The sequence below is a fragment of the Peromyscus californicus genome, unplaced genomic scaffold, assembly GCF_007827085.1.
Source record: "Peromyscus californicus insignis strain IS unplaced genomic scaffold, ASM782708v3 Scaffold_22__1_contigs__length_63687245, whole genome shotgun sequence".
In the NCBI taxonomy this organism is placed as follows: domain Eukaryota; kingdom Metazoa; phylum Chordata; class Mammalia; order Rodentia; family Cricetidae; genus Peromyscus; species Peromyscus californicus.
The window spans coordinates 4,018,322-4,045,594 of NW_026294525.1; the positions used below are offsets into that span (position 1 = coordinate 4,018,322).

Consider the following 27,273-nt stretch of genomic DNA (forward strand, 5'->3'; position numbering starts at 1 on the left):
CTGTATTTTCCAACGGTCTTAGGCAACCCCTGTGAAAGGGTCATTCGACTCCAAAGGGGTCATGACCCACAGGTTCAGAACTGCTGACCTAGATGGAGTTCAACTTTTAAACACCCAGAGTGATCGGGGGCATACTTGAAATCTCAGCACTAGGCAGCCTGAGGCAAAAGGACCAGTCCAGTCTGAGCTGCACTGCAAGATCCTGGAGGCGGGTGTGTGTAGGTAACAGCACAAACCAGAGGGGTGAGAAGGTATTTGTACGGATTTGAATGGAAAATATCCCCCATAGGCTCAAGTAGCTGAACACTAGGTCCCTGGGTGGAGGCACTGTTTGGGTAAGTGGTACGGCCTTGCTGGAGGAAGTACACCACTGTTGTCCAGGCCATGGTACAAATGAGTACACGAGTCCAAGTGAAGTTGATGCACACTTGATGAGCATCTTGCTGGATGTCAATCTTAAATTTTTACTATAGTTTTTACTTATTTGTGTACAATGTGGATGTTTTGTGTATGTGGGTGTACGTGTGGAGAGTTCAGAGGACAGCTTGCAGAAGTCAGCTCTCTGCTTCCACCATAAGGGGCCCAGGGCTTGAACTCAGGTCCTCAGGCTTGTCGACAGACTCCTTTATCCACTAAGCCGTCTCACCAGCCTTGTTGGATGTAAATTTGACATTAGGAGTAAAAGGCCAAAGATTGAAATCCAGTCAATGATACAGACGGTATACTTTGTGAATGTGTACAAGGGTAGCTGGATGAATAAGGACAGATGTGTAACGAAAACAAGTATCGTAAGCTGTTTGTGGTGGAGCAGAAGTGGAAATCACGAGTCTCTCCTGAGCGCCCCTTCCCATTTTGCTTGGGTTTTGTTGGGTAGTTGTTGGCTTTTAATTTTATGGTTAATCTTTTTTGTTTCATTTTAGTCTGTTTGAGACACAGAGTCTCACTCTGGAGCCAGGCTGGCCTCAAACTCACAGCAATCCTCCTGTGACTTCCTGAAGGCTAGAACTGCAGGTGTGAGCCACCATTCTGGCTCTGCTATCTGCTGAAGGAAGGAACTTTTAAAGTAACAGACTGGATCTGGATAAACATGTCAACAAAACATTCCCAGACCTGTAGCCTTGTTTTCATTGACAGTTAGATGCTGTTTCTCTCCTTGTTTTTGGTGACTCTTCTCCCCTGCTCACTTATCTCCATGCAGTCTTTCTGGTGCAAGACCTTTAACTATGAAGTAACCTATATATATAAGGCCACTCCACATAGTTAAAAGGGATGTTTATTTTGTGGGGTAACTTACAAGTGAAGGGATAGGCTACAGGGTCTGGGAAAGGTGTAGCGCAGTCCGGCGGTCTGGAGAACTCTGCTCGGTCTGTCTCCAGCGTCCAGGTTCCAGGAACCGAGAGAGCTGGCACATCCAGATCTCAGGTATTCAGGGTCCTCTCTCAGCCCCGCCTTGTAGGCGTGACAGCTACCTAAGCCTCCATGGGGGTTGGAACTTCCAGATCAAAGCTGGAATGGCTACCCACTACATATATATATATATACACATACATACATACACACACACACACACACACACACACACACACAAACTGTACCCTAGCAGCCATGATAGAGTTAACTCTCTGCCATGGTAAAGCTACAAGCTGGTCATGCGAAGGTGTAGTATAATTCACAGCAAGGTCGGAGGGTAGTAACACTGGCCAAGAGACAGCTAAGACAGTCACGGTCAAAGCCAGAGTCAGACATGGGCAGAGAAAGCTCCGAACTACACCTGGGTGGCTGGGAAGCACATGAACATCACATCACCATCACCTGGTGGAGCCAGGGGGACGTGCACAGAATGTGTGGGCTTCCGTCTGCACCCTCCATGATGACTCAGAAAATCTACCAATCTCAATCAGGATTGCCTCAGCATTTGTCCAGTTTCTACTGCTGCCCTATAAAACTCTTGGACAAAGGACATTCAAGGGCTTCTTTCCTTTCTTGAAACCCCTCCCACTCTTGGGAGTTGCTCTCACTTTTCCTCAGTTTCCCACTTTCCTGTAATAATTCTTAATAAAGCTTGCTCTCACTTTGCATAACACCATTATCGTTTGAGTCTCTAATCTTCTTTGGTGTGAGACACAAAGAACTTGGATTCACTGCTCACGGTCTTTCTTTCATGACTCTGAGTGTCCAGTATTTCAGGTCCTCAGGTGGTGCACTACCGGGCCACAAAAGGGCCTGTCACTCAAAAGCCCTGCATCACGCAGATGGAAGCCTTCCTGTTGCTGTGTTCCAGCGTTGTTGAGAGGAAGTACAGCATGACGATTTTATGAGAATGTCTAAATTGATCCTTCTACATCCTCTGGGTGCTTTTCCGTTTCTCATGATCACTCTCGGCATCACACGTCCTTCAGGCCAGAATCAAGGACATTTTTCTTAAGCTACGATGTTACTCCGAGGCCAACAGGATGGCACACGGAGTAAAAGCTCTTGCTAAGCCTGACAACCCGAGTTCAATCCCCAATTATCTACAAAGTGAAAGACGACTCCCAAAATCTGTTCTGACCTCCACATGCATGCCATGCCATGTGTTCACACACATATACACACATAAATACCTACACAGCAGATTTTATGAGACTGTGTGTACTCATTTTAATGCCCCTCTCCTATGGCCTGTGTGCTGCCCCCAGCCACATTCTCTGCTTTCCACTCACAAATGCTAACTTAGTATTACTAACTTTAAAACAGCCCCACAAACTATTATTGATGGCATTATTAGTTGTCATGGGTTTTCTTGACACAGGAACATCCAGATGCATCTGTTCAGGATTTCCTGAACTTCTGTCTACTGATTAACCATCCCAATAAAAAGCACATGCAACTTTAAAAGGATAAAACCATGTCTCGGAATCAGAGAGAAAATGGGGATGTGGACTGTGGCTGGAGACTAGCCTTGGTATCTGACCTTGATCCACCAAACAGCTTACAGAAGACCCGGCACAGCTGGTGAGGGGCTGAGGTCAGATTGGTGATGACTTGGTAGCACCTTGGCAAAGTCTTGCCTGGGTCCTGGTACATGACATAGTTTCACCAGAGGCCTATATAGGAATCGTGTTTCTTTTACTGGCTTCTCATTTGGGGTAAAGCCAGTAAGGCATGGCACACAAGCAACCAAACTGACAGATACTGACCATGCAGTAACTGTCCATCATTCTCAAATTTGTCTTCCTCCATCTGCTCCTCAGAAGTCTGTAGCAAGTCAAAGAGGAGGGGGTCTTAGAACATGTGGGAGCCCACAGAGGTTTCGTAGTGAGATCTGAGCTTGCTTTACTAGCAGGATTGTGTAAGAGGATGATTGGACCACGGGCCTGGGTACTAAGTGTTTGGAAGGCTCTGCACTTGGCGGTATCTAGCAAGGGGGAGGAGTTTTGTCTTGCCTCTTGGCATTTTTATAAAAAGCCCTTCTGAATAAAGTTCTGGGCCACTGGGTATTGACCCAGGTCCTCCCAAAGCTATCCAGTGTTTCTTTCTTCTCATTGACTAGGCCTATCATTCCAACTAATATTTCTTAAACCTCTGTCCTCAAGAGTACCCTGGAAAAAGTGGGGGAAGGTCCCCCACAAAGGCAACCACCACCTACCACAAGGGAAGTCTAAGAGGGAGGGTCACCATAGAGCCATCCTGGAGAAGAGTATGCCGAATGGAAGATTCAAACTTCACCCATGTGAGGAGGCCCCAGGGCTTGGACAGGAGTAGTGTGGCTCTACTGTGTTGTGCTAAGAGACTCCGTACAGATGTCATCACAGCAGCAGCGTCTCTCCAGCAGCTCAAGGCCATTTCTCTCCTGCCAGCTCTTGACAAGGGAACATCGCCTGTTTGCTCGGCCTTCCCTTGAACCCTCCCTGTTCCGCTGACGAGCTCTGTTGTGCTTTGCTGCCGGAGGCTGCCTGGAGAGCGGCTTCCATCTTTCCACGGGGTTAGGGAGGTACAAACAGCCCAAGAGGGCCAGGAAACATTAAGAACAGCACGCAGAAGGTAGGAACAAGTTATGTAAAAGATGGTATTGAAGCATGGTAAAGAAACAGGTCATGTTCCTTCAGCTCTGCAGAGGAGGCAACAGCCTCAGTCCTCAGCCTCCAGGGGTTCTCGATGTGAACTCCACCCTAGAGTCCATCTACTTGGGGGCAAAGAAATGTCCAATGCAATCTTCCTGCACTTAGCCCTCTGCAGAACCTTACAGCAGGGTGTCTGGACAAATGTTCAGCCAGGTGTGAGCTCTTAGAGCGTATCTAGTATTGCTACACATGGACCGTGTTCTCTGATGCTACTGTTTGCATTTTACATCTGCAAGAATTTTAGTGCGTGGGAATGCACATGATACAGGTTGTGAAAACGAAGCACTGAAAGTTGGTAACATTTTTCTTCCTTCCTTTTCCTCCCTTTTTCTGGGTATCAGAGACTCAGGATGGTGAAGAATGAAAGCAGCTCAGTGTGGAGTCAGAGCATGCTCATCTACATGGAGAGGCAGAGGCGGCAAGCAGGAGCTCAGCTCTAAGCAGTGGATCCATTAAGTAAGCAAAGACACTGAAGGGACTAAGAGCAGCCAGGTTTACTAATAGAGAAACGGGGGCTGAGATGGAAAGGGAAATGATCATAAAAATCCTCTTGCTAATAGATTAGAATTGGAACTGGCATGAACTTGTGGTGTGCTGCATATGCAGGTCAATTCAGACATAAATGTGTGTACAGAACAGTGCTTGTCTCCCTGGAAAGGCAGGATCTGGGGACACATGAGAAGCAGACACAGACACCAGCCGGGGACTCCCACTGGAACCATCATGAAAATAATGGATCTTAACTCATAGGACGAAACAGGACGCCCGAGTCCACTGACTTCCTAGGAAATGAATACAGACTATGATGAGGAACGTGGTATTGACATAACTTCAGAGCAAATGCAGAGGTTAAAAGAAATCTTCTAAAATGAATACTCATTCATGGACTCCAAGGGGAAAACTCTTTCCATCTGCTGGACCTCATCTCAAGTCTCAGTCGGTCAGGGTGTTAAAGCCACAGCGAGAATTTTCCCATTTACTGGAGCAAGTGTGTCCCAGGTCATCCATGGCAGGAAGGTGCATTCAGGTATAACCCTTGGTGAGCATCAGTGGGGCCAGTGGAAAGCAGTGAACTGTAGGCTGAAAACCCATCCTCTGGGGGACAGGTGTCCAGAGTGGCATTTGTAGTATGAACACAGTTAAGCTTGTAGAATAGCCCAGGTAAGAAATTGTGAGGCTCTGAACTAAGTTGGTAAATGGGAAGCAAAACGCAATGTGATGCTTTTCATGATTAAGGTGAAACTGTTTGCTTTGAAGTCCTTTCAAAAAGAGCGGGTGTGGTGTCCAACTGACAGGTGGGGAAAGCCATCAAATGCCAGCTCTGAGAAGGATGTAAGGCGAGTGATGATCACTCAGCCCACATCATGCAGTTACCTGCAGTTACCTGAATGGAGGCACTGCTCCAGGGCTGGGCAAAGCATCCTGGGTAGGATCCACACACACCAAGGCAAGAGGTGACGGCAGCGAAACTGTGGGCAGGAGCTAGTTTGGGGGACAGTCTCCATGTGTCTGTTCCCTTCAGCATCTACTTTCTTACCTTTAACTCTGGCCATCCTCCAGGTCCAGCTTCAGGGTCTTCCTTTCCCCGATGCTCCAGGAAAAAGGACTGTCCTTCACTGAGCAAACTGCCCCCCTGAAGGGCTGCCTTCATTCCACACCTCATAGGATGGACCGGTCCCAGGCTCACAAACACTGTATGTACAATTCACCCCTAATGCAGGTTCCCACCCACCTGCAGGCCTGTCCTAAACATCCCTGTCAAGTTTACAGGGAGAAGAAGGCAGTCAGAGCTGCTTTAGTGAGCTCATGTTTGCGGACTTCGAAAACCAGTATTTGGAACTGGTCTCTCTCCATGTCTCCCCTGGCTCATCAAATCCCACACACTTACCTGACTTGGCCAAGGCTATTGGAAACTTAGTACCTTCTGCTGTGCAGGAGGCCAGAACACAAACAGGAACAGGAAATCAGAGCACTGGTCTAGGACAGTGCTGAGACCTGCTGTGCTATCAGCAGGATTTCACTGTGCTTAGCCTGCATGAGGACCACTGAGGACCACAGGACTGCAGCACACGCATTTCACATGACCCATTTCATCTCACGCCCTCCATCACGCCAGCCTATCTGAATTCAGGCTGCTCTTAGGAAATACACCGACTACAATTACAAATATGCCCCCTTTTGAAGAAGGATGGCTTGTTTCAAACAGAGGCAGACTAAGGTAGGGTGTGAGGGTTGCTGCAAGCCCTGCCTCTCTGGCTCCTCCAAGAACACAAAAACAAACAGTTGTAAAGAGGAGAGACAATACAGCCTCCTGCGGAAACCTTCTTCTAAACAAGCCCAAGGCACACAATTCCCCTACGAAAGAACACCAAAGGAGCCAGTCAGTCCAGACAAGAGACGAGCCCCTTACTTACCCATGTTTCCAACTGGGCCCTCCCCACAACTCAACACCAACCACAAGTTCCAGAGAGCAGCACACCCTCTGAACCACAAGTGAGGGGCACTGGAAACAGATATGCACTTGGGAGGGGCAAAGGAACAGGTCAGGAAGAGGGACTGTGGTAATGTGCGGCACAGCCCCCAAGGCCACATCCCTATCCCAGCAAATAAGCAAGGCCAGCCCCTTCCTCTAACACAGAGAAGCTGAAGGACTGCTTCTGATCAAATCCTTGCTAACGTCTGGCCACAGAGCAACCGTCTAAATTCACATCCTGTGCGGGGAGACTGGGTCCTGCAACCCCACCACAATGACAGCTGTTTTACCGACCCATGCACCAGGTAAATCCTGTTAAACTCACTGCATTTCAGGTGTGTCTCCTACAGACATCAAGTCAGGTTTTGCTTCTGAGCCAATCTGAAAGCCTTTAATTGGTAGAGACAGTCACGTCAGTCAACACAGACGTTTTTAATGATACTGTTTTTTGAAAACAGTTGTTCTGAGGATAAGCAAATTTAAAATGTTTTAACATTATACCTGCACCTACTGTCTGTTAAACAAGCAGGATGGATGGGGCCAGTGCAACGGCTCCGTGGGAAAAGGGCTTGCTGCACAAGTCTGACGGATAAAGACTGGAGTAACGGCTGATGTAGAAAGGACTTACCATTACACTTGCTTAGGAAATATTGTTACAAAAAGTAGAATTTAGCTAAAGGAGTGCTGCCTCCAACATAACTCAAAGATAAGTGGTGTACTAGCCATACTTGTCAGAAACTGTAGGAAAACTGCATCTCTGACACAACTGAAGTTTAGGTTCACTGAGAGTATGTTTCTGCTAAGATCTGTTCACTTAGACTGCCACCTCCCATTAATCCCTATTCCCAAAACAAAAAGGACAACCTTGGCACACAGTAGGTCATCAGGCCCTATTTTCTATCAAAAGAACATCTTTACCATTTAGTTCAAAGGGGTGTGGCACTGGAAAACAGCTGCCTATAAAATCCTGGCCCTCTTACCAAGAACATAATTCTGTCAGACAGGCAGATGACCCTGGGTAGCAATTACTTGCAAAGAGCAACATTAATCTATTTCAAAAATAATTGTGACAATATCCTTGCTCTGTAAATCTACTATCCCACCAAAATGGCAAAACTTGCAGTGTCTGTCCCTATAAAACATGTTTAATTGCTCAAAGTTAACTCACGCAGGGACTTAAGGGAGATTTACAGATGGCAATGTATGTGTGCCATGTTATAGCCCAACATCTATATAAAGTGTCAAGTATTTCTGCCCATGGTCAGTCTCTGGGCACTAGCCAGGCTGCCAGACCAGACACACACTTTATTAAAGAGTGTCCTTATAAAGAGTGTCCTTTGTCCTCATTCCCTGAGAGTGTAAAGTGATTTTTTACTGGGGAGTGTTATTTCACTGCAACATGATGACCTGGGTTTGATCCCCAAAACCTATGCTGGAGAAAATGATTCCCAAAAATTGTCCTCTTGTAATAGGATAGGCCCCATAGGGTCGAGGAAATTGGTTCAGACCAGTAGCCAAGGCATGCGCATAATGTACATCCTTATGAGCAACCTGGAGTCTGCCTAAGGACCTAGCAACAGGTGCTGTCAGAGTTCCGGATCATGCCCAGCCAAGGAGGGATGACCACACAATGCCACCAGATTGGGACACAGACTGGGTGCTTTCTTACCCCGACCCCTGAGGGAGCCGTTAGGATCAAGCAACAGTCCTCTGTCCTCTATATGGGTTCCATGGTATGTGCACACACCCATACACATGTCACAAATCATACACACACACAGTAATAAACTTTTTTAGATTTAAAAAAAAAAAAAAAGAAAGAAACAGAATAATTTAAGCTTGACCCAAAATAAAAATTGCTGTGCCGAGACTTCCAAGTTCTTGTGAATTACCAGTGTGAATCTAGCTACTTCGGGACAGGAAATAAGGCTGACACCAACTGCTGGCAGCTGACAGGAAGAGCATAGGAACACCTACTAATTAGACTGCACAAAAATCACCTCATTAACACACAAGAAAACAGCCAAACACATTTTAAGGAACTTTTGGGTGGATTTTTAGAAAGCAATAATTTGTGACTTGTTCTTACTTTGTGGAACATTCACTATTTCCTAAACGTGAACGTCAGTGTTGGGTCTTTGCAGGTGGAGGATAGAAGACTGGACCATCTTCACAGACCATCATCCCGTGTGTGGAAGTGCCCATGGCCGGCCAGGCTTCCCGGTTGGAGGACAGCTGCTCATCTGGCTCAGTACAGTTCCGCAAATGGAAGTCCTCCTTGGTGAAGCATAACTCTATCTGACCAACGGTTTGCACCTTCTCTCCCTAAAACAGAAAATGGCAGACACCTCAGAATTCAGAAACCATGGGTTATTACCAATCTGGGGTCACAGCACTTCAGCGCTTGAAAATAACAAAAGCAGCAGCTCCAGACCAGAGACAGAGGAGGCTGGTGCTCAGGGGGGACCCTGGGTGGAGTCCTGTTCCTCACCGTCACCATGGCTCACCTCTGCTGGCCTGCAAGCCTGCCATGAGGTGGTGTTTTCAGCTTGGAAGACAAAAAACAAAAACCCACCAAGTGACTCTAAAGATGCACACTGACCCAAATGTGCCCAAAGCGCACATGGGGACCCTGGCAAAGTCAATGTCAAGATGACAGTTCCTGGCAGCCAGAAGAATCTCAATGCCATTTATAAGCTGGAAAAAAACTACAATTTTGTCTAGAAATTAGACAGTATGCTACAATTAAAGTGATGAAGAGTGGCAACATAAGAGCTTAGAAGCTGCCAGGTGTAGCGGCGCTCCGTAAGGTGGAAGCCAGCCTGGTCTATACAGCCAGTTCCAGGTCAGCCAGTTATAGAATAGAGAAACCCTGTCTCAAAGACAAAACCTAACAAATACGTGAACAAACAAAGCAAAACAAAAAAATCTTGGAAACTTAGAAACGCTTAACTTAGAACTATACCTCTTCTCCTTCCTCTCCCCTCCCCCTCCTTCTCCCTCTCCCCTTCCCGTCCCTTCCCACCTCCTCCCCTCCCCCCCTCCCCCTCCCCTCCCCTTCCTCCTCCAACAGGACATTCTCATAGAGTGAAATGACATAAAATCGAAGCCTACAGTGCTGCACAAAACTAGTCTTTGAGCCAAACAACTGCCATCTTGGTGAGTTCAGCTGTGCCGCTTGCAAAACATCATCCCATCTGGGCTCAACTGTTTACAAGCCTTCACAGCAGGGTGGAGGGTCATGTGACCCTCACCTGCATATCCAGTTGCTTCCTATCTCCCCCTGTAGCCAACTCTACACTAACTGCAGGAGGTCTCCGGGAGGGGCTTGAATATACAGGCCGGAGAAGACTAGAGGGGCTCCATCGATGTGGCTATGGAAAGCCATCCCTGCTGGGTAGACATTCTGGTTGGCCTTCTGGGAGAGTAGCACCCACGCCCCTGTCGGTAACCCCTCACCTATGTTCTGTAATTAAGTTCAATAAACTCATGGGTTTCCCCAAGTGAACCCTGGTGGAATCATGCCTCAGTATGCTGTTGAGACCTTAAGAGGGGAAGCAGATGCAGTTTATGTCTCCCCCCAGGAAGAAATTTTAGAAACGCATGAGTTACTTGAAGACATCTATGTGCTTTCCCATACACTTGCCTGTACACATATATACACAGAAATGCCCCAATGTAACTCTGTCCCAGAAACTCCACAGTGGAGACAGAAGTACCAGGAGAGTGAAATCATCTTTTCCAGAGACAAACAGGTGACAAAGCGCAAGTCTGACCTGTTCTGGCAGAAGGCACTGGATTTTAGGCACCACGCCATAGATTCTGGTAAGTGCATCTTTGAAATCTGCAAGCTGATATTAAATAAAAGCATTAGCAAAGAACTTCAACGGGAGAATGCTCACACACTCGATTTTTTTTTTAATTTCTAAAGAGCACCCCCCCCCCCCACACACACACACACACAGAGGACCTGGAGTAAAGCTTGAGGATGTCCTGGAACCATCACTGAAGGACATGTCACTACCAACTTACCAGGCTCTACCAGGGAGGTCCGAACATCCCCAACAGTTTGTTTCCTCTCTGCTCCACCTTCCTCTCCACCGGGTAGCTCAATTCTCTGTCTCCAGCAGCCCAGCCCAGCTTCTCTCTTCTACACTACCTTGCCTAAAGCCACCCCTGCCAACTGACTGCTGGGGTTCCCCAAAGCTTTTCCTCAGGCCCACCAACTCCTCAGACCTTCACCACAGCACCCCCCTTCTCTGCAGGGGCACAGCCTCCACCCACCACGGGGAAAAAAGTACTACAAAATTAGACCACGTGTGCTGCCAATTCTTCCACCATAGGGTCAACACCACCCCTGCCCCCATCACGCTCCACTCTGGAGCATCCTCCTCTTCCTCTCCTTTCCTCCCAGGAGGACATCTGAAGTACTCAGTCTCTGCTATGGCTCCTCTAACAGATGCTTCTCTACCCACGTCCCCCTGTCCTCTCTGCTGTGGACTTTGACTTGTTTCACAGGACACTTCCATCCCCTTCTGCTGACTTATTTGACCCTCAAATTCACACTGTCTGGTTGCACCTATCACCCTTCCCCTTACTGAGTCCCACAGAGGCTGGGGCCTGCCCTGCAAAGCCAAGTCCAGCAGCTACCACATGGCTCAGCCTTGGCCCTCCCCAGAGGTCATCTCTCCCTTTGTCGTTGGTCTCTAGCACCAGGCAACCAGAACACTGTTCAAGACACAGGTTCATTAGGAACTTCTCAGTGCTGCCTAAGTCTCACAGCATGCCATGACTCTTACCACCCCGGTTCCCATGCCATGCACCCTCTACTCCAGGGTCTCCAGAGACATGCTCTCACCTTCCGGCTACACCTGTGCTCCCTACCACCCAAGGACCTCAGGGCCCATGGAAGCTGTGGACTGCACCCCAGCCACCAACTTCTGGAAAATGCCTGGTCACCAGTTCCTCCCAGGACTCAAGCAGCACCAATGTACCATAGAGCACGTGAGCAGACACAGGCTTGGATGCTTTTGGATCAGGAGTTTTCAAGTCACTGGTATTCCTTACCAAGTATATGAGGCAGCTCGGCAGGCGGCTGTCATTCCCATCACCATGGATACCATCTCTGAACATCAAGCCAGGTGAAACTGTAAAAACCCCCACCTTACCCCACCTCCCGCTGCCCATCAGCTTAAGCAGGAGCCAGGTGAGCTTGGGGAAGCCTTACAAACCCTCATGCTGTGGCTGCCCAGGAGGGTCTAACTTAATTGGCAGCCAAAGTTCCTTCCTCAAGGCCAGGGTCCAACTCCCTACTGTCCACAGAGGGAGGAGAGCTACACATCACCCAGGAAAAGGGCACACAGTCCTACAGACAGTTCACACACTGTCATTAGGCAGAGACTGCAGTGTCCATCCCGTCCCAAACGGTCCTCTGGAGCTGTTTTAGAGCCACACCTTACAATAAGCACAAAACCACCTGAGAATCGCCCTAAAGCAACAGTCTTCGAACTCTCCTGTGAGCCTAGGTATATTTCAAGCTTTTGATGGACATCTCTCTGTGGCAAACAAAAAACCAGACAATCCAGAATTGAAAGAATCTACATTGCACATGTCCTTCTTAGTCAACAAGATGTGACATTATTTCCTGTGTCATGTAGTTTACTTGAAAAACAAAAAGCCAGTTTGTTTGCCCTCAAACACCATGACATTGAATGTACCCTGTGCTGAGGCCTGGAGGACTTGGTAGAACCATGGATCTGTGCCTCCAAGTCAGTGGCTTAAGCGGCCTTTAGCGTACACTCACGTGCAAACACAAACAATTCAAGGAAAATCCATTTCAAGTAGATTGTGCTGGGTCATTTTAGAACCCAGGTGCGGCTCACAAGATGAATGGATCCTGCCGAATGTCCCCAGGGACAAACACTAGACTCTAGACAGAAGGCTAAAGGTAAGCAAGCCTTACCTGGTAGTAATTGATAGACGGCTTGATCCCAAATTTTAGCAGTATGCTGAAATAAAAAATTAAAATTAGCTGCATTATGACAGTACATTCACTTTGTTCTTTTCATTGGATTTCACAGTGAAAATTAAGAGGCCTTTAAAGGAGAGTCTTTTCTGACTTCCAGCAATAAATCCACTAACAAGACGAGCCAAGAGGCGGCTCCCAGCCCCTTCTTTTCTGGCCCTGGGCAGGCACCACCGACACAGGCATGGTCCAGAATCTGAAGCTGCACCGTGGTATACTCCACACCACCCCATCCACAGCAACATACCCTGTGCAAGCAACTGTCCACATAGGCTCTGCACCGTACCTTATCCTGTCTCATGCGACTCCAGGCTTATCCTGAAGAACTGTGCAGCCATATCTTCAAAGAATTTAAAATTATATAGCCTAGAATTCTATCAGAGTTTCTTATCACAAACTTATATACTGGAGGCACAATGTAAAAGTCCCTAGACCACTCACTGCAAAGGAATTCTCTGTGGTCCCACAATTTCCTGGATGGTTCAGGATTGTGACCCAAGGGGGTAGGTCTGAGGCTGCAACTCTTTCTCTCTACTTGTCATCAGTCTGTGGCAGCAAGGGAAAGCAGGAAAGGTCCCTGAAACCCCAGAAACACCCCCAAATCCATGTAAGTGTGCCACTGCCTGCCCTGGCTGCCCAGTATATGATCAACACAGAGCTCCAACAAAGTATAAAATATTCCAACTTCAAAACAGTATTTATTACAAGTTAAAATTTCAGTGTTTTGGATAAACTGAGCTGAACGTGTTATTATAATTTTTGACTAGATTTTTTACTGCTGTTTTTAATGGCATTACTGGAAAATGTTGCTCAGCACCTGTGGTCACATACTTACTGTTCCACCTGATGCAGGTGGCCAGGAAATAAAGCAAAGAGAAAGATGGGCCACGTTGTGTCATGAGTGAAGTGTCTTCTGAGTGAAGACAGCCCGGTGCTAGCCCATGTCTACACTTGCAGATGCTCAGAGAACTGCCCCACGGCTCTGCAGCTTCTCGGACTGGCTGCCTTTACAATATGAAATGCATAGCACGATTTACAGTTAGGATACCTTGTTTATGTCTTATGAAACAGACAGGATTCTTCATTTGTCCTGGAGGAACTGGGGAGAGTAATCACTCTTCTACAACTGTTCTTTGACATTTTAAACAAGCACTACCCACCTGGGAGTGCCTTCCAGTTAGCAGGCCTCTGGGCTCACTTGTGACAGCCAGTGAGTGGCTGTGTCTAGACAGCAGCGTTCCAAGGGTAAAAGCTCTGTGTGTGTCTCTAACAAGAAGAAACTACTAGGCTTCAAAGGCTGCAAATAGGAGCTACTTAGTTACTTAGGCCATTTCCAGCTCATGACAATCATTATTCTTCTTTTCCTATCTGGTTAGATGAGCTAGCCTCAACTCATACCGCAGTGTGTGGCTCCCAGGCCGGGACCACTCTCGGCAGCAGCAGCTCTCCGTGGGTCTGTCTGTCCGCCTTTCTGGACGGGCAGCTTCCTTTTAACAGCCACCTTCCTGTGCTCCAGAAGTACATGATGGACCTTCCTGCAGGGATTCCTCACAGTGGCTTCTAAGTGCCCAGTAGGTTTCTGAAAAACCTACTTTTGGGGTCAGGGTTTCCAAAGGTTTTATCCTTACTGCAAGAGACAGTGTGTTCTCAGAAAACCCCACAGGTTAAATAAACTGTGCACACGACTCACGGTGCTGAGGGCCTGTTACCGTCACTGGTATGTAACTCCTAGGCTATGTACTTAATAATGCAGATATACGGATGTTTTGTTTTGAGACAGGGTCTCACTGTGTAGCCTTGGTCAGGCTGGAACTTGCTATGCAGAGCAAACTGGCTTCACCCTTACAGAGATCCACCTGCCTCTGCCTCCAAAGTGCTGGGATTAAAGGCATATGCCACCATACCCAGCCTAATAATGCAAAATAATAATAATAATAATAATAATAATAATAATAATAATAATATTTTTTGAGACAGGGTTTCTCTGTGTAGCCTTGGCTGTCCTGGAACTCACTCTGTAGACCAGGTTCGAACTCAGAGAGATCCGCCTGCCTCTGCCTCTTGAGTGCTGGGATTAAAGGTGCACACCACCATCTGGCTTTTTTTTTTATAATGCAATTTTTTACAAGACAAAAGGAACTTCAAAATCTGAGCACTGACCAACGACAATTTTTGTATCATGGGGATAAGGTCTAAAGAGGTCTTATAACCAAATCGTACAACTTATGTCAAAAAGGATCACAAGGCCTCTCAACCCTGTGCTTTGCTGGCTGGTGGCTTCAAGGCCTTCCAGGGCATTCTTTGGTTATTTCATCTCTCCGAAGGCACCTGCCCCTCCTCTTCCACTGCCAGATTAATTGATTCAAATCCCAGCTGTTTTTGATCAAAATGACACAGAAAACTATCTGTGCGAGACGGTGACACACCATCGTGAGTCTTTTTGTGTTAGAGGCAAAGCATGTGTGCAGAGAACCAACAGAGGTTTATTCATCTTGTGAGCAGATTTAATTCATGCACCTTAAATATGATTGATGAGCAAAGGAGCTCGGGATTATTCTCATCTGAAGGAGAATTGCTCTGATAGAACAAGCTGTACAAAGGAAAGCAGTGTGCACACACTGTAAAACCCTTCCTTTTCGGCAGACGTTTATTCCTCCCATGTCTACAAGCTGGGGAATCTGAAGATCAAAGTCCTGCCGTCTGGTGAGCTCTCGTTCCTCACAGCCTGCATTTCTGTGTCCTTACATGGGGGTGCGGGGCTACCAAACTCTCTAGCGCGCGCGCGCGCGTGCGCGCACGCGCACACACACACACACACACACACACAGACACGCACACCCCTAATAAATAACAAGTTCAAACAATAAACAAATAAGAAGCACTTAATACACTTGGCACAACAGAAATGTCTAGATGAAAAGGTCAGGCCAGAGCACTAGCCTTGCAGACCATGCTGCTCTCATATATTCACTACCTTGGTGTGGTGACAATATATTCCCCATGGATTTGGCTCACTCTAGGGCTTAAAGGACCCTTTCCCTCCACCTCACACTTGTTCAAGGAGCACTACAACCAATATAAAAATCTATTGATGCTCGGAAATGATCTTAAGGCAGCAACTTTTTCAGAGGTTACAGCATGCCTGTCAGTCTTCACTTCCTAGGGGCTGATTCATTAATGACAAGTCAGCACCAGGAGGCAGCCTACGTCTGTGCACTCTATGGCCTTAATCCAGAATGGTCAAACATTTCAGGGGCTCAATTACTGGCCAGGAATGAGCCCACCACACCACTTTCAGGGACCATAACACAGAGGTTATTAGCAGGAGTGTTGCACACTCATTCCCAGCGGCCTGGCCTCAGGTCAATGACGGAAAGCCTGCAGTGAGATGTGTACACACCTGTTGAGGTCAAGCTGCTTGTACAGATCCAGGCTCTTCCCAAAGTACTTCTTCTCGGAATTGAGGGCATCCAGCTGTGCAGCACAAGTGCCGTGCTTATCCCACTCATGTTTCCTGTGAGATTCACCGCAAGAACGCTCAGATGAGTCCTCTAGAACAGAGCTGTCACACGCACTGCGCCTGTCACAGCCTTCACAGAAGACCCAGGCCCCAGCAACATTCAACCCTCTCCAGAGAGCACTGCTCACTCCTGTCATGTTTCCCAACACAAACACTTCCAGGGCATCTCTACAATCACAACATACTCCAGGTGTGGTGGCACACACCTTTAATCCCAGCACTCAGGAGGCAGAGGCAGGAGGATCTCTGTGAGTTCTAGGATAGCTAGGATTGTTATACAGAGAAACCCTGCCTCGGAAAAAAACCAAAAACCAACAAACAAAAACCCCAATATACTCAAATAATAACCAATTAACTGAGAAAGAAGGAAATGTCACTCTTGTGACACGTGCCACACTGCACAGCAGTGCGTGGTCCTCTGCAGAGCCAATGCGGGAGCCAGGGAGTTCCAGAGAGGGGCACAACCCATGCATGACTCTACCTAAGGACCAAAGAGGAGGCAGGGTGGCTTGTCACCACGGCCACCTGAGCCCATTCCCTGTCAGCCTCTAATAAGGGATTCTCCTCAAGTCTGAAGTAAGGACTTTCCACTCAATTCAATTCAAAAACTAAGTTGAAAGTTCAAGGTTTGCCTAGGCTGCAAAGTGAGTTCAAGTCTACCCTGAGCAACTTAGTGAGCAGCTTTCTCAGAATTAACAACAATACTGGGAGTCTAGCTCAGTGGGAGAGCATCCAGTGTGTGGGACAACCGAGATTCAATCTAGTACACTATTCATCACCCAAGCTTTCACTGAGTGTTCTGTTTACCTACACATTATGGTTCATGAATCCCAAAATAGCACGCACTCAAGAAAAAGCCGTACTCAACACTATGATCCAGGAAGGGGGTATCATTTACATTCTGCTGCTTTAAAGCATTTTACCAAACTTAAGCTTTTTAATTCCCCTAAAAATTCTACACAGAAATATTTCTAGGCTAAATTAGGATATCTGGAAAGATATTATTAGCTGTAATATGAATAATTTTCACATTGGAAGATGTAGAAAAAAATTACCTTCAGTTGAATCGATTTTATCTTCTTTTAAAAAAAAAAAAAACAATGCTTTTCAAACAACTGGGTTAATTCCAGGTTCAGCTCCTGCTGACCTGGAAGAAGACTGTCCCTGTGAGACTCTCACCTTGTCTCTGACTAGGTCACCATGAGATCACTACCTTTAAGGCATATTCTCTCTCTCTCTCTGTGAGTATCTGATTTAGATTGATTTTTAAATATGCAAGCATTTGATTTGTTAAATTTTGGAAGACTGGACTTTTTAAATGAAGCAATGGGTGAAATAACAATATATTAGAAAACAAGCTCATAACATAAATTCCACCTGACCTCATTTTTAACCCACTGGAGAAAGGCATTCAAAGCTACATACCAAAGTCATTTCTTGACAAAAGGCAGTGCTCAGCCTCTAGAGACAGGGTCTCACCTGTTCTCTGTGTCTCCCACAAGCTGCCATCCAGAACACCCTCAGAAATTCTTCACACCTGTGCTAAAAATGCACATGGCCAACAGAAATCAGACTTACCAGAATCGGCTGCGATTAGAAGATGGGTGAATCACATCGGGCCAATAGATCTTCATGTCTAGCAAAAGGTCCTACATGTGATTTAAACAAAAAGTTTACCCAAGACCTAACAAACTCATATACTAAACAAAAGCACTCGAGCCCTGGCCATTTAACCGAGCCAATGGTTCTGTGCTTGTTCTGCACATTAAAGAGCTGCGTGTGAGAACACAAGCTCTTAAAAGAGAACTGTAAGGCTGGGCAGTGGTGGCGCACGGCTTTGATCCCAGCACTTGGGAGGCAGAGGCAGGCGGATCTCTGTGAGTTCAAGGACAGCCAGGGCTTCACAGAGAAACCCTGTCTTGGAAAAAAATAAAAGAAAGTAAGAGAATGATGAAGAAATGGCCTCTGAACCCCAGAAACACGTGAGGAAGTTTAAATGTACTGCCACGCGTGAAAGCAGCAGTCTGAACCGAGCCGTGAACTGCACAATGCCAACCACACAACGTTCTGGAAAAGGGCAGATCTTGAGACACAAGGAGACCCGTGGTCACCTTGGGTATCAGGAATGACAAGAGAAGGTGGGGACAAGTGACCATGGGACTTCAGGCAGTGACACCTCTCCACAGGGCACTTCCCTGACTTGTCAAGACCCATAAAACTACAACATAAGATATGCACTCTAATGTAGGCTGTGTGCTTTGGTTAACAATACGGTATCAATACAGGCTCAGCTGTCAAAATCACAGTGTGGATGGACAGTGACCATGGGGGACACTCAGTGTGAACTTTGCATTCAGTTTTCCTGTAAATATAAAACAGCTCTAAAACAAAGGGCTATGAAACAAACAAATGTAAGATCCTGACTTCAGAGGAGCTTTTGAGTAAGGCAGCCCGTACCCTCTTAACCTGGCCAGTAGTAACACCAGGCCCAAAGGGCTCAAGCTAATTTTTTTCAGTATCTACACAACCATCAGACAAAAGAACTTCAGTGTAAAGGATACAGATGAAGGAACATGGAAAGGATAACTTGGCTTTCCCCTGCTCCCCACATGTCAAGATCCTGTCAGCCAGCCTCCCTGGCCCATGTCAGCACAGCCCTGCCTCCTGTCTGCTGTCCCTTTCACGTGCCCCCTCACCTGCCACTTCCCTCAGCCTGGCTTCAGACACACACACACACACACATCGTGAGACCTCTCGGCAGAGCCCAGGGTGATGATGTAACTTACAGCCAACCTAGGGCACTCTCCTGTTGGAGAGAGACTACACTGGACACTAAGGCTACATAAGAAAGCCAGAACTTTGTGAAAGAGACACTGTAGGGCGTGGCTACTACAGACCTGCGGGCCCCTCAACACAGAAGGCAGCTCAACCCTGCTGCTCTGGATCGCCCTTCCTTCGAGGGAAGGTAACTCACTGAAAGTACTCTAACCCCCCTTCTCCTGGCCTCATTTTCAGTGGTCTCTTTCCCATCGCCTTTTCAAGGCTGGGTTCAAGCTTTATGCAGCAACACTATCACTTCCAATGTGGTTTACCCAAGGTTCAACTGTTGCTAACTGAAAACTTTCCCTGGTACCTCAATGTCATGACTTGCAATATAGTGGGTACTGGCCAACTTTCTACAATCTCTACAGAAACTGAGTAATTTTGGTTTTAAGAAAATTGAACTTTTTTTTAAACACATAATTCATTTTTATTTTATGTCCATCGGTGTCTTGCCTGCATATGTGTCTGTGTGAGGATGTCAGGAAGCCCTGGAACTGGAGTTACAGACAGGTGTGAGCTGCCATGTGGGTGCTGGGAACGGAACCCGGGTCCTCTGTAAGAAAAACCAGTGCTCTTAAGCACTGAGCCATCTCTCCATCCCCCAAAAATGTACTTTTAATAAGTTACAGTCAGCTACTATCGGGTAATCAGCTACAGTCAGCCTCATTAGCTACTTTCACCTCAACATGTTTCCTGGGGGACCTGGCCTGACAGACAGACTTGGCATCTGGATTCTTGAAAAAAAAAGGGAAGCCTGAAGTTGTCTGTGCAGTTCTCCTATGTCACTGGCGGACCTCCGTCACTCACCCCAAATCGTCAGAAGGACTGACAGCATGGTAAGTGCTCAGTGATGATTCAGATGACAGCTAGAGTGTGTGCATGTTCAGACACTCGGTAAAGGACAGCTATCCCCCAACGACAAAACCTGCAGCTCTCTCAATTCACCTGTCGGGCCTGCCACATCCTCCAGGCCACCCCAGGCACCGTGACATGTGACCAAACACAGGAACTGTTGGTGCCCCTTAAGGAAAGTTGAGTATGTAGGGGCAGGTTCAATATGCCACGAGGATCTCAGGGGCACTTCTGTTAAACTCTCATGAGCTCACAACTTAGTCCTGACCTAGAATCCCATGAGCTGCTCTGTAACAGGAACTCTGATACTGAAGAGGCCTACCATTTCCCCCTTGCTCAGAGTTCCTACTCAGAAACTCATACCATCTGTGGCCAGAAGGACCAGCCTTGGGTACCACGTGCCTGCTCTCCAAGCCACAGTTGTCTCTCACCACACGGACCAAGGGCCCACTTTCACTCAGAGGCCCCGGGGCTAAGGACTAGCTAGGGCTGCAGGTAAGCACAGGGTCTGTGCAGCCAGGACAGGCCCTGCTGCCACCTGAGCTGGCTTCTAACAGTCACTCAGACCTACGACAAGCAGGAAAAAGTGGTTTTTGTTTTTATTTTTGTTTTCCTTTTTGACTTTTTGGGGTTGTGGTAGATAGCAGCAATTACTAAACAGACCCAGGGCCTCAGTCCCAGGGAATTCCTTCCTGACCCTGTAAATTTTTTTTTTTTTTTTTGGTGTTTTCGAGACAGGGTTTCTCTGTGTAGCTTTGCACCTTTCCCGGAACTCATTCTGTAGCCTGTAATTTTAAACATGACTGTGAAGGTACACTTTTGAAGAAAAAGTTCATCTAGTTCATTCTATTTGCAATAGAAGTACAATAAAAAGATCAATACCTGAATCTCATTTAAGTTAAAGTGCCAGGATTGGTTGCAATCTTCTGCTTTGTCAGGCCTTGAAATCCAAATTTTAAGAAAAAGAAGAAAGATTAGCCTTGGTCAGGAAGCCTTGTACATGACACTAGAAAGTACTTTCCTTAAAATGTGCGTATGAAAGGGAAACGCTAGTCAGGAACTCCTCACTCCACACGAGCCAGTCAACCAACGGAGTCAGACGTGCCCAGCTTGAAACAAACAGGCTGGATTGTCAGTAGAGGAAATGAAGGAAACAGCTCTGGACTGAGTCCAGTCCCAGCTCTTCCCTAGCAGAGGGTTCTGAGGTGTATGGGCCACGTCCACTCTGAAGGTGGAAAATGCACACACTTCAGTACCACAAGTGTATGCACAGATAAAGAACGACTAAAGAGAATGCAGACATGGTGGAGAACTTGGCGCTTGTAAAGTGTGTAAAACAGATTATCTGTCTATCTACGGATCTAACATTTTAGTTTTAAATATTTATTTGTAATAGGTCCCAAGAACAAAGTAAGAAAGGGTCTAAGATCCTTATTTACCTTTGATAAGGGGGGCTGGAGAGATGCTCAGTACTTAAGAGCACTGGTTACTCTTCCAGAGAATCTGTGTTCAATTCCCAGCACCTGCATGGTGGTGCACAACTGCCTGTAACTCCAATCCCAAGGACAATGCCCACTTTTGGCCTCTGCAAGCACCGGGTCACACATGGTGCATGGATATACATGTAGATAAAACATTCATACACACACAAAAGTATGAAAATATATATATGAATCTGGTCAACTGAATAAACTTCTAACAAGAGTGACATGTCAGGCTAGAGAGATGGCTCAGAGGTTAAGAGCACTGCTTGCTCTTCCAAAGGTCCTGAGTTCAATTCCCAGCAACCACATGGTGGCTCACAACCATCTGTAATGAGATCTGGTGCCCTCTTCTGGCCTGCAAGCATACATGCAGACAAAACACTGTATACATAATAAATAAATAAATCTTTAAAAAAAAAAAAAAAAAAAAGAGTGACATGTCTAATCATGGTGACTGGACTCAAGCTAGCTTTCCCCAACTATTTATTTAGGTTTTACTGCATCAGATGCTTGCCATAGTCCATGTATTGTCCAATAATCCAGAGTATCTCGGCAGCTGTTAACTTCCTAGAGAAAAAAACAGATAAGGAAGGTGATTGGTTGTTTAAATATTTATCAACTTCATTTTCTTTTAACGTACATCAACCAGACATGGGTACATTACTACTAGAAGGTAAATCCGGTGTTAGCATTGTGTAAGTCTGTTCTAAGCATCACACTCATGAGGAAATTTCAGGGCTGGGCATCCTAGGTCAGTCCTCAGGCAACTGAGCTGACAGAGAATCAGGTGGCTAGTTTTGCTCTTTTTGTACATTCCCAGATATGGATATGCACATTTACCTATGAACAATCTACTTACCAGAAGCAAATGTGTAAGACAACCTGGTTCTCTGAGACTCTCAAGCCTGCTCTGGAACCAGACCCAAACACACCAGGAAAGCAGTAAGTACTGAACACTTGAAGCCAAGTATAATGGAGTGAAAACAGGAGTGTACCTTTGACTTCAATCATAAAGATAAAATCAGAGATAAAAATCTCAGTAAGATAAAAAACCTTTTTAGGGCCCTCCCAGTGGGCTAAGATGAAATTTTTCCACAATAATTGATAGTAGAAATAAATATACTTGGGCTACCAAATTGGATGAAACAGAACAGAACTTGGGATACACACACATTTACACACACACACACACACACACACACACACACACACACACACAACCAGTGGCCACGGTTTGAAATACACTGCTCAACCATGACACCTTTCTAGTGACTGATTTCCTTTTTTGAACTGAATTCCTGAAGCTAAGGCAGGAAGGCACTTCCACCCACATTCGCAGCCCTGCCGAGGAACAGCACACCCATACGTCCTCAGACAGGCCAGACCAGTTGTGGCCTCCTTGAGGGCACCTCCTCTAGTGCTGGCCTGAAGCAGAGCTTTCTTTTCACATGGGTCCTGGGACAGGAGCCACGGTGTCTAGCCACCCCTGCTCGGAGCAGAGTCAATGAGGTCCAGGCCACCTAAACCCCCACCTACAGCTCCCTTCCACACACTCCCACTCCAAGCCCCGACCAGAGCCAGGGAACCACACTGGTGTGCTGTGGTAAGAGCGCTGCTCTAAGCTTCCAGGTCAAGAGTGTGACTTGGCAACAACTGAAATGTCACCTCATTGTCAACAGGAAATTAAGACCGGGAATGAGACGAGAAGCAAGAATGCTCTCGGCCCCGCAAGAGATGATCAAACTACACCAAAGCCGCTGGATACGTTGTGTATGCTGAAGAATTAAGAGTCCCCAAATTTTAAACTCAAACAGGCTTTCAGAAAAACTATCAACAAGGCTGATGCCCAGTCAGCAATATGACAAAACACTCTAGATTTCACACACAACTCCAGGATCAGCTTTATAAGCCACCCACCCACAAGGATGAGCCAGCCCACGACCCCCAGCTGGCAGCACTCCGACACAAGAGCCTCAGCACTGACAGCCTGAAAAGACACAAGTCCTCAGTAGCACATAGCGAAGAAATCAGTGCAGGCCTATTGAAGGCAGAACCATGTCCTCCAAAGATATAGAACTCTGTCCAAAACTGCCTACTTGTGAACATCACCTCATTTGGAAATAGGGTCTTTAAGGATATAATCAAAGTAAGATTGTGGGAGCTCCCATTACTCAGGGTCAGAGAATCTGAGCTGGCTTTACCCAGCAGGGCTACATAAGGAGATGATTTTGCCCACGGCGTGTTTACCAGGTGTGTGGAAGGGGCTACTTGTGGGAGCCCACAGAGGTTTCCTAGTGAGATCTGCGCTTGCTTTACCAGCAGGGCTGCATAAGAGGATGATTGGACCACGGGCCTGGGTGACAGGTGTCTGGAAGGGTCTACACTTGGCTGTATCTAGCAAGGGGGAGGTCTTTTGCCTCACCCCATGGCACTGTTATAAAAAGCCCTTTTGAATAAAGTTCTGGGCCAGTGGATAAGGATCCAGGTCCTCCCGAAGCTATCCTGTGTTTCTATCTGTTTCTCTCCCCTCCGTATTTCTAGCTAAATAAATCTTTTATCCCTCACTCCTCGAGAGTATCCTGGGGGTAAAAGGTGGGGGCAGGTCCCCCACAGCTACACTTGGCTGTATGGTGTGCTTTGATCTTGCAAGGGGGAGGTCTTCTGCCTCCCCCCTTGGCATATTATAAAAAGCCCTTCTGAATAAAGCTCTGGGCTGTTGGGTATTGACCCAGGCCCCTGCGAAGCTATCCCGTGTCTCTGTCTTTCTCCTCGTCGTCTAGGTCTATCTTTCTACCTCATGTTTTCTCATTCCACTCTCCTCCACCCAAGAACCCTTCGAAAGGTGGGAGCAGGTCAGAGCTGGACTCTCACAGACTCCCACATAAGATGAGGTCCTACTAGGTCAGGCTGGCCCTAAATCAAATTACTGTTCTCCTGAGAGATGGGGGTGCTAAGTGTAGTAGTTTGAATGAGATTGGCTCCCACAGGCTCATAGTCCCATAGTCCCCAACTGGTGGACTCTGGGAAGGAGCAGGTATGGCTTTACTGAAGGAGGTTTACTGCTGGAGGTGAGCTTTGAAGTTTCAAAAGCCCATGCCATTCCCAGTATCTCTCTCTCTGCCTCCTGTTTGTATCTCAAGATGTGAGCACTCAGCTACTGCTCCTGCACTGTGCCCACCGGTCACCTGGCCACCATGCTCCCCTCCATGATGGTCATGGACTCCAACCCTCTGAAACTAAGTTCCAACAAAAAAACCCTCTTGCTTCTACAAGTTCCCTCGGTCATGGTATCTCATCATGGCAACAAGAAAAATAACTTAATACACCACGTGAAGAAGGCAGACATTGGAGCAGTGCACGGGTAAGTCTAGGACACCAAGGACTGTCATCTCTAGTAGGAGCTGGGCAAGAGGATGGAACAAAGGCTCCCAAGAAGAACTAGTCCTACTGCCTTTGTTTCCGGCTTCCAGCTCCAGTACTGAGAGGGAGCGTACTTCCAATGTTCTAAGCCACCCTACCCCCCGAATCCAACACATGCAAGTCACCTGTCAGGAGGTCTAGTCACACTACAGCCACTGCAGATTTAATAATACCCCTGACATACAAGGCCGACACTTGTGCATAGAAAGCAACTCATACAGGTTTAGTGGATCAAAACAGCGCTCACCTTGCAGACTGTTGGGGGCCAGTGCTGGGTCAGAATTAGTTTTTTCCACTCGTGGCTGCCACTGTTAAAAGACAAACAGGTTTTTCAAGGATGTTTTAAAGTGGCAGAAGCTCACCCATGCCATCAACCACTCCTTCAACACGGAGAGTCTACGGGACTAGACATACTACCAGGAACACAGTCCCCTACCTCCTGAAGTACACACCACAGAGGAAGGCAGAGAACACTCTAAGAACATGTATACCGTGGCACCTATTTTGAGTAAGGGAGAATATAAACACAATGGAAGAGGACAGGTGGGGGCCAGGGATATAGCCAGGAAGGCCTGCGGATGGAAAGTAACTGAGTAACAAGCTGTCCTTTTCAGGATGCTCAGGTAGTTTATATGAATACACACTCATAATCCCTTAGCTGTCTCTGTGAACTCCTGAGGCTCTAAAAGTTTACCCCACCTCCGCAATTCATGTGGCAAAACATGACCTGAAATAGCACAAAAGTACTGTCAACATCATATTCCGCACTTAACTCCACTCACCACCCTGCTCATGGGGTGCTACCTCAGAGACCACTATGGATATGCTACCTAGAGCCTGGCCTGTGCATGATCCCCAGTCATGTGCGTTAGCCACAGCCTAACCCGGGGAAGCAGCCTTGTTACATGTTATCTAGGGCATGGTATGTGCTCTATGCCTTGTCATGTTACCTGGACCAAACTGCTTATATCACAAGCCTGTGAATGGAGGCTCTCCCAAGCCAGAGACTTCCCAGGAGGACTGTGGAGCTGTAGTGTGGTTGTCCCCAATGATCCACGTGTTTAAGCAACAATGGGGGAGTTTTCAAGAAATGGGACCGACTGGGACGAATTAGGTCACTGGTGGTATGCCCTTGGACAGAATTACAGTAGTTCTCCTGGGATCCTGACAACTGCCATAAAAGCCTACACGGATGATGAAAGCCTTCTCCACAGAAGAGACGGAACACATTGAAAGTTAAAGCTCTGGCCATCCCCACTACAGAAACTTTGTTTGCAAAGGGTCACACTGAGCTGGGGAGGTAAGACAGCAGGCTTAGAATAAAACTCAACCAAACTATCTCTATTTGTAATTCAGACAAGAAGGCGGCACGTCTGTTTAATAAGAGATCGCGGTACTCCAGTACTCCAGGGGGAAGTCACTGGGAAGCTAAAGGGAAACTCAATACAAGGGATTCACCTGGCCTTGGGGCTTACCTTAACCCTATGCCTCACCATTCTATCAGCCGCATACATTAGGCTGGTTAAAGGAGAACTGAGCACTACAGCCTAAGATCCTCAGCTAACCCTCACTGCACCAAGTACTTTTCTATTTTCTATATCTTAGCTGCTCACAGGTATTAACTGTGCTGTGCGGGGCAGGTTTGCGAGCAGTAGGGCTCCAAGATCACACTCTTAGATAGGGACTAACTTTTGCTTGCACACACACACCATGCACACCACAACCACGCCTCGCCACCGATGAATGGGCCCTACTTTAGATAAATATAAAAGCAAACACATGCAACTAGCTTTCAGTAACTCTCTGGGAACACAGTACTTCGTGCGAGCAACTAAGCCCTCCCTTTTCCGCTCCAGTGGTGTACACACAAAAAAAGTTCTACTGATCAACTGTTAACGCAGAAGAGTGGGGAAAAGTCAAAATGCGTTCGGGGATTAACCTGGCAGAACTGAAGTAAGCGGACAGACTACCAAGAGCTCGCCCGTGTGTCCCAGAGAGAACTAAGGGGCGCGTGAGAGCGCGCGGGGGCGGGGGCAGCCCCCCGGCTGGAAGACTTCGAAAAGAGGAAGAAGGGCACCGTTCGTTCTCGCCTAGCCACCAGCCTCCAGCCCCGCCGGCCGGCCGGCTCTGCACCGCGCCGGCGCTCACCTCCACAGCGGGCCCGCCCCGCACAGGCACCACAGCGCCAGGCCCCAAGCCAGCACGGAGAGCCGGCCCGGGAGCGCGCCGCGAGCCGCCGCCGCCGCCGGTGCCGCTGCCATCGCGCTGCCCAGGGCTCCGCAGCCTCCCAGCAGCCTCCGCGCGCGCGCCGGCTCGACAGCCCGACTGCCCGCCGCAGCCGCTCCAGCCCGGGCTTCCGCCCGTCGGGCGGGCACCGCCCCGTAACCCCCAAAGCCACGCCCCGCAGCCCCAGGCGGACACGCCCCCCCAAGGGCCCAGCCGGAAAAGTCCCCACGCTGCCTGAAGCTCCCGACCCCTCCCGACTGACTCGACCCCGGTGCCTTGTGCCTCCTCCCCTCCCCCCCCCAAAGAGAACAGGTCTCAACCGGTTCGGCCCTGACAGACACGCACCC

The 27,273-nt window shown here is 47.6% G+C and overlaps 1 protein-coding gene across 4 annotated transcripts in view; it reads right to left on the bottom strand.

Moving 5' to 3' along the window:
- The window catches only part of Rnaset2 (ribonuclease T2), a 45,902-nt gene extending 18,904 nt beyond the window's left edge, over window positions 1-26,998 (bottom strand). Inside the window, exons 1-10 of one of the 4 annotated variants that reach the window (XM_052750794.1) lie at window positions 26,849-26,998; window positions 24,948-25,008; window positions 21,795-21,847; window positions 20,679-20,736; window positions 17,700-17,770; window positions 16,002-16,115; window positions 12,539-12,584; window positions 10,353-10,427; window positions 8,666-8,901; window positions 1,256-4,885 (exon numbers count right to left, since the gene is read on the bottom strand). In XM_052750794.1, coding sequence (XP_052606754.1) covers window positions 8,701-8,901; window positions 10,353-10,427; window positions 12,539-12,584; window positions 16,002-16,115; window positions 17,700-17,770; window positions 20,679-20,736; window positions 21,795-21,847; window positions 24,948-25,008; window positions 26,849-26,961 — 792 coding nt within the window. In that variant the 5' untranslated portion in view covers window positions 26,962-26,998 and the 3' untranslated portion in view covers window positions 1,256-4,885; window positions 8,666-8,700. Of the gene's footprint in view, window positions 1-1,255; window positions 4,886-6,989; window positions 8,902-10,352; window positions 10,428-12,538; window positions 12,585-16,001; window positions 16,116-17,699; window positions 17,771-20,678; window positions 20,737-21,794; window positions 21,848-24,947; window positions 25,009-26,848 lie in introns of those variants that run through there. The other 3 variants (XM_052750796.1, XM_052750795.1, XM_052750793.1) reach the window with 3 other exon arrangements.
- Between the last annotated feature and the right edge of the window lie 275 nt (window positions 26,999-27,273).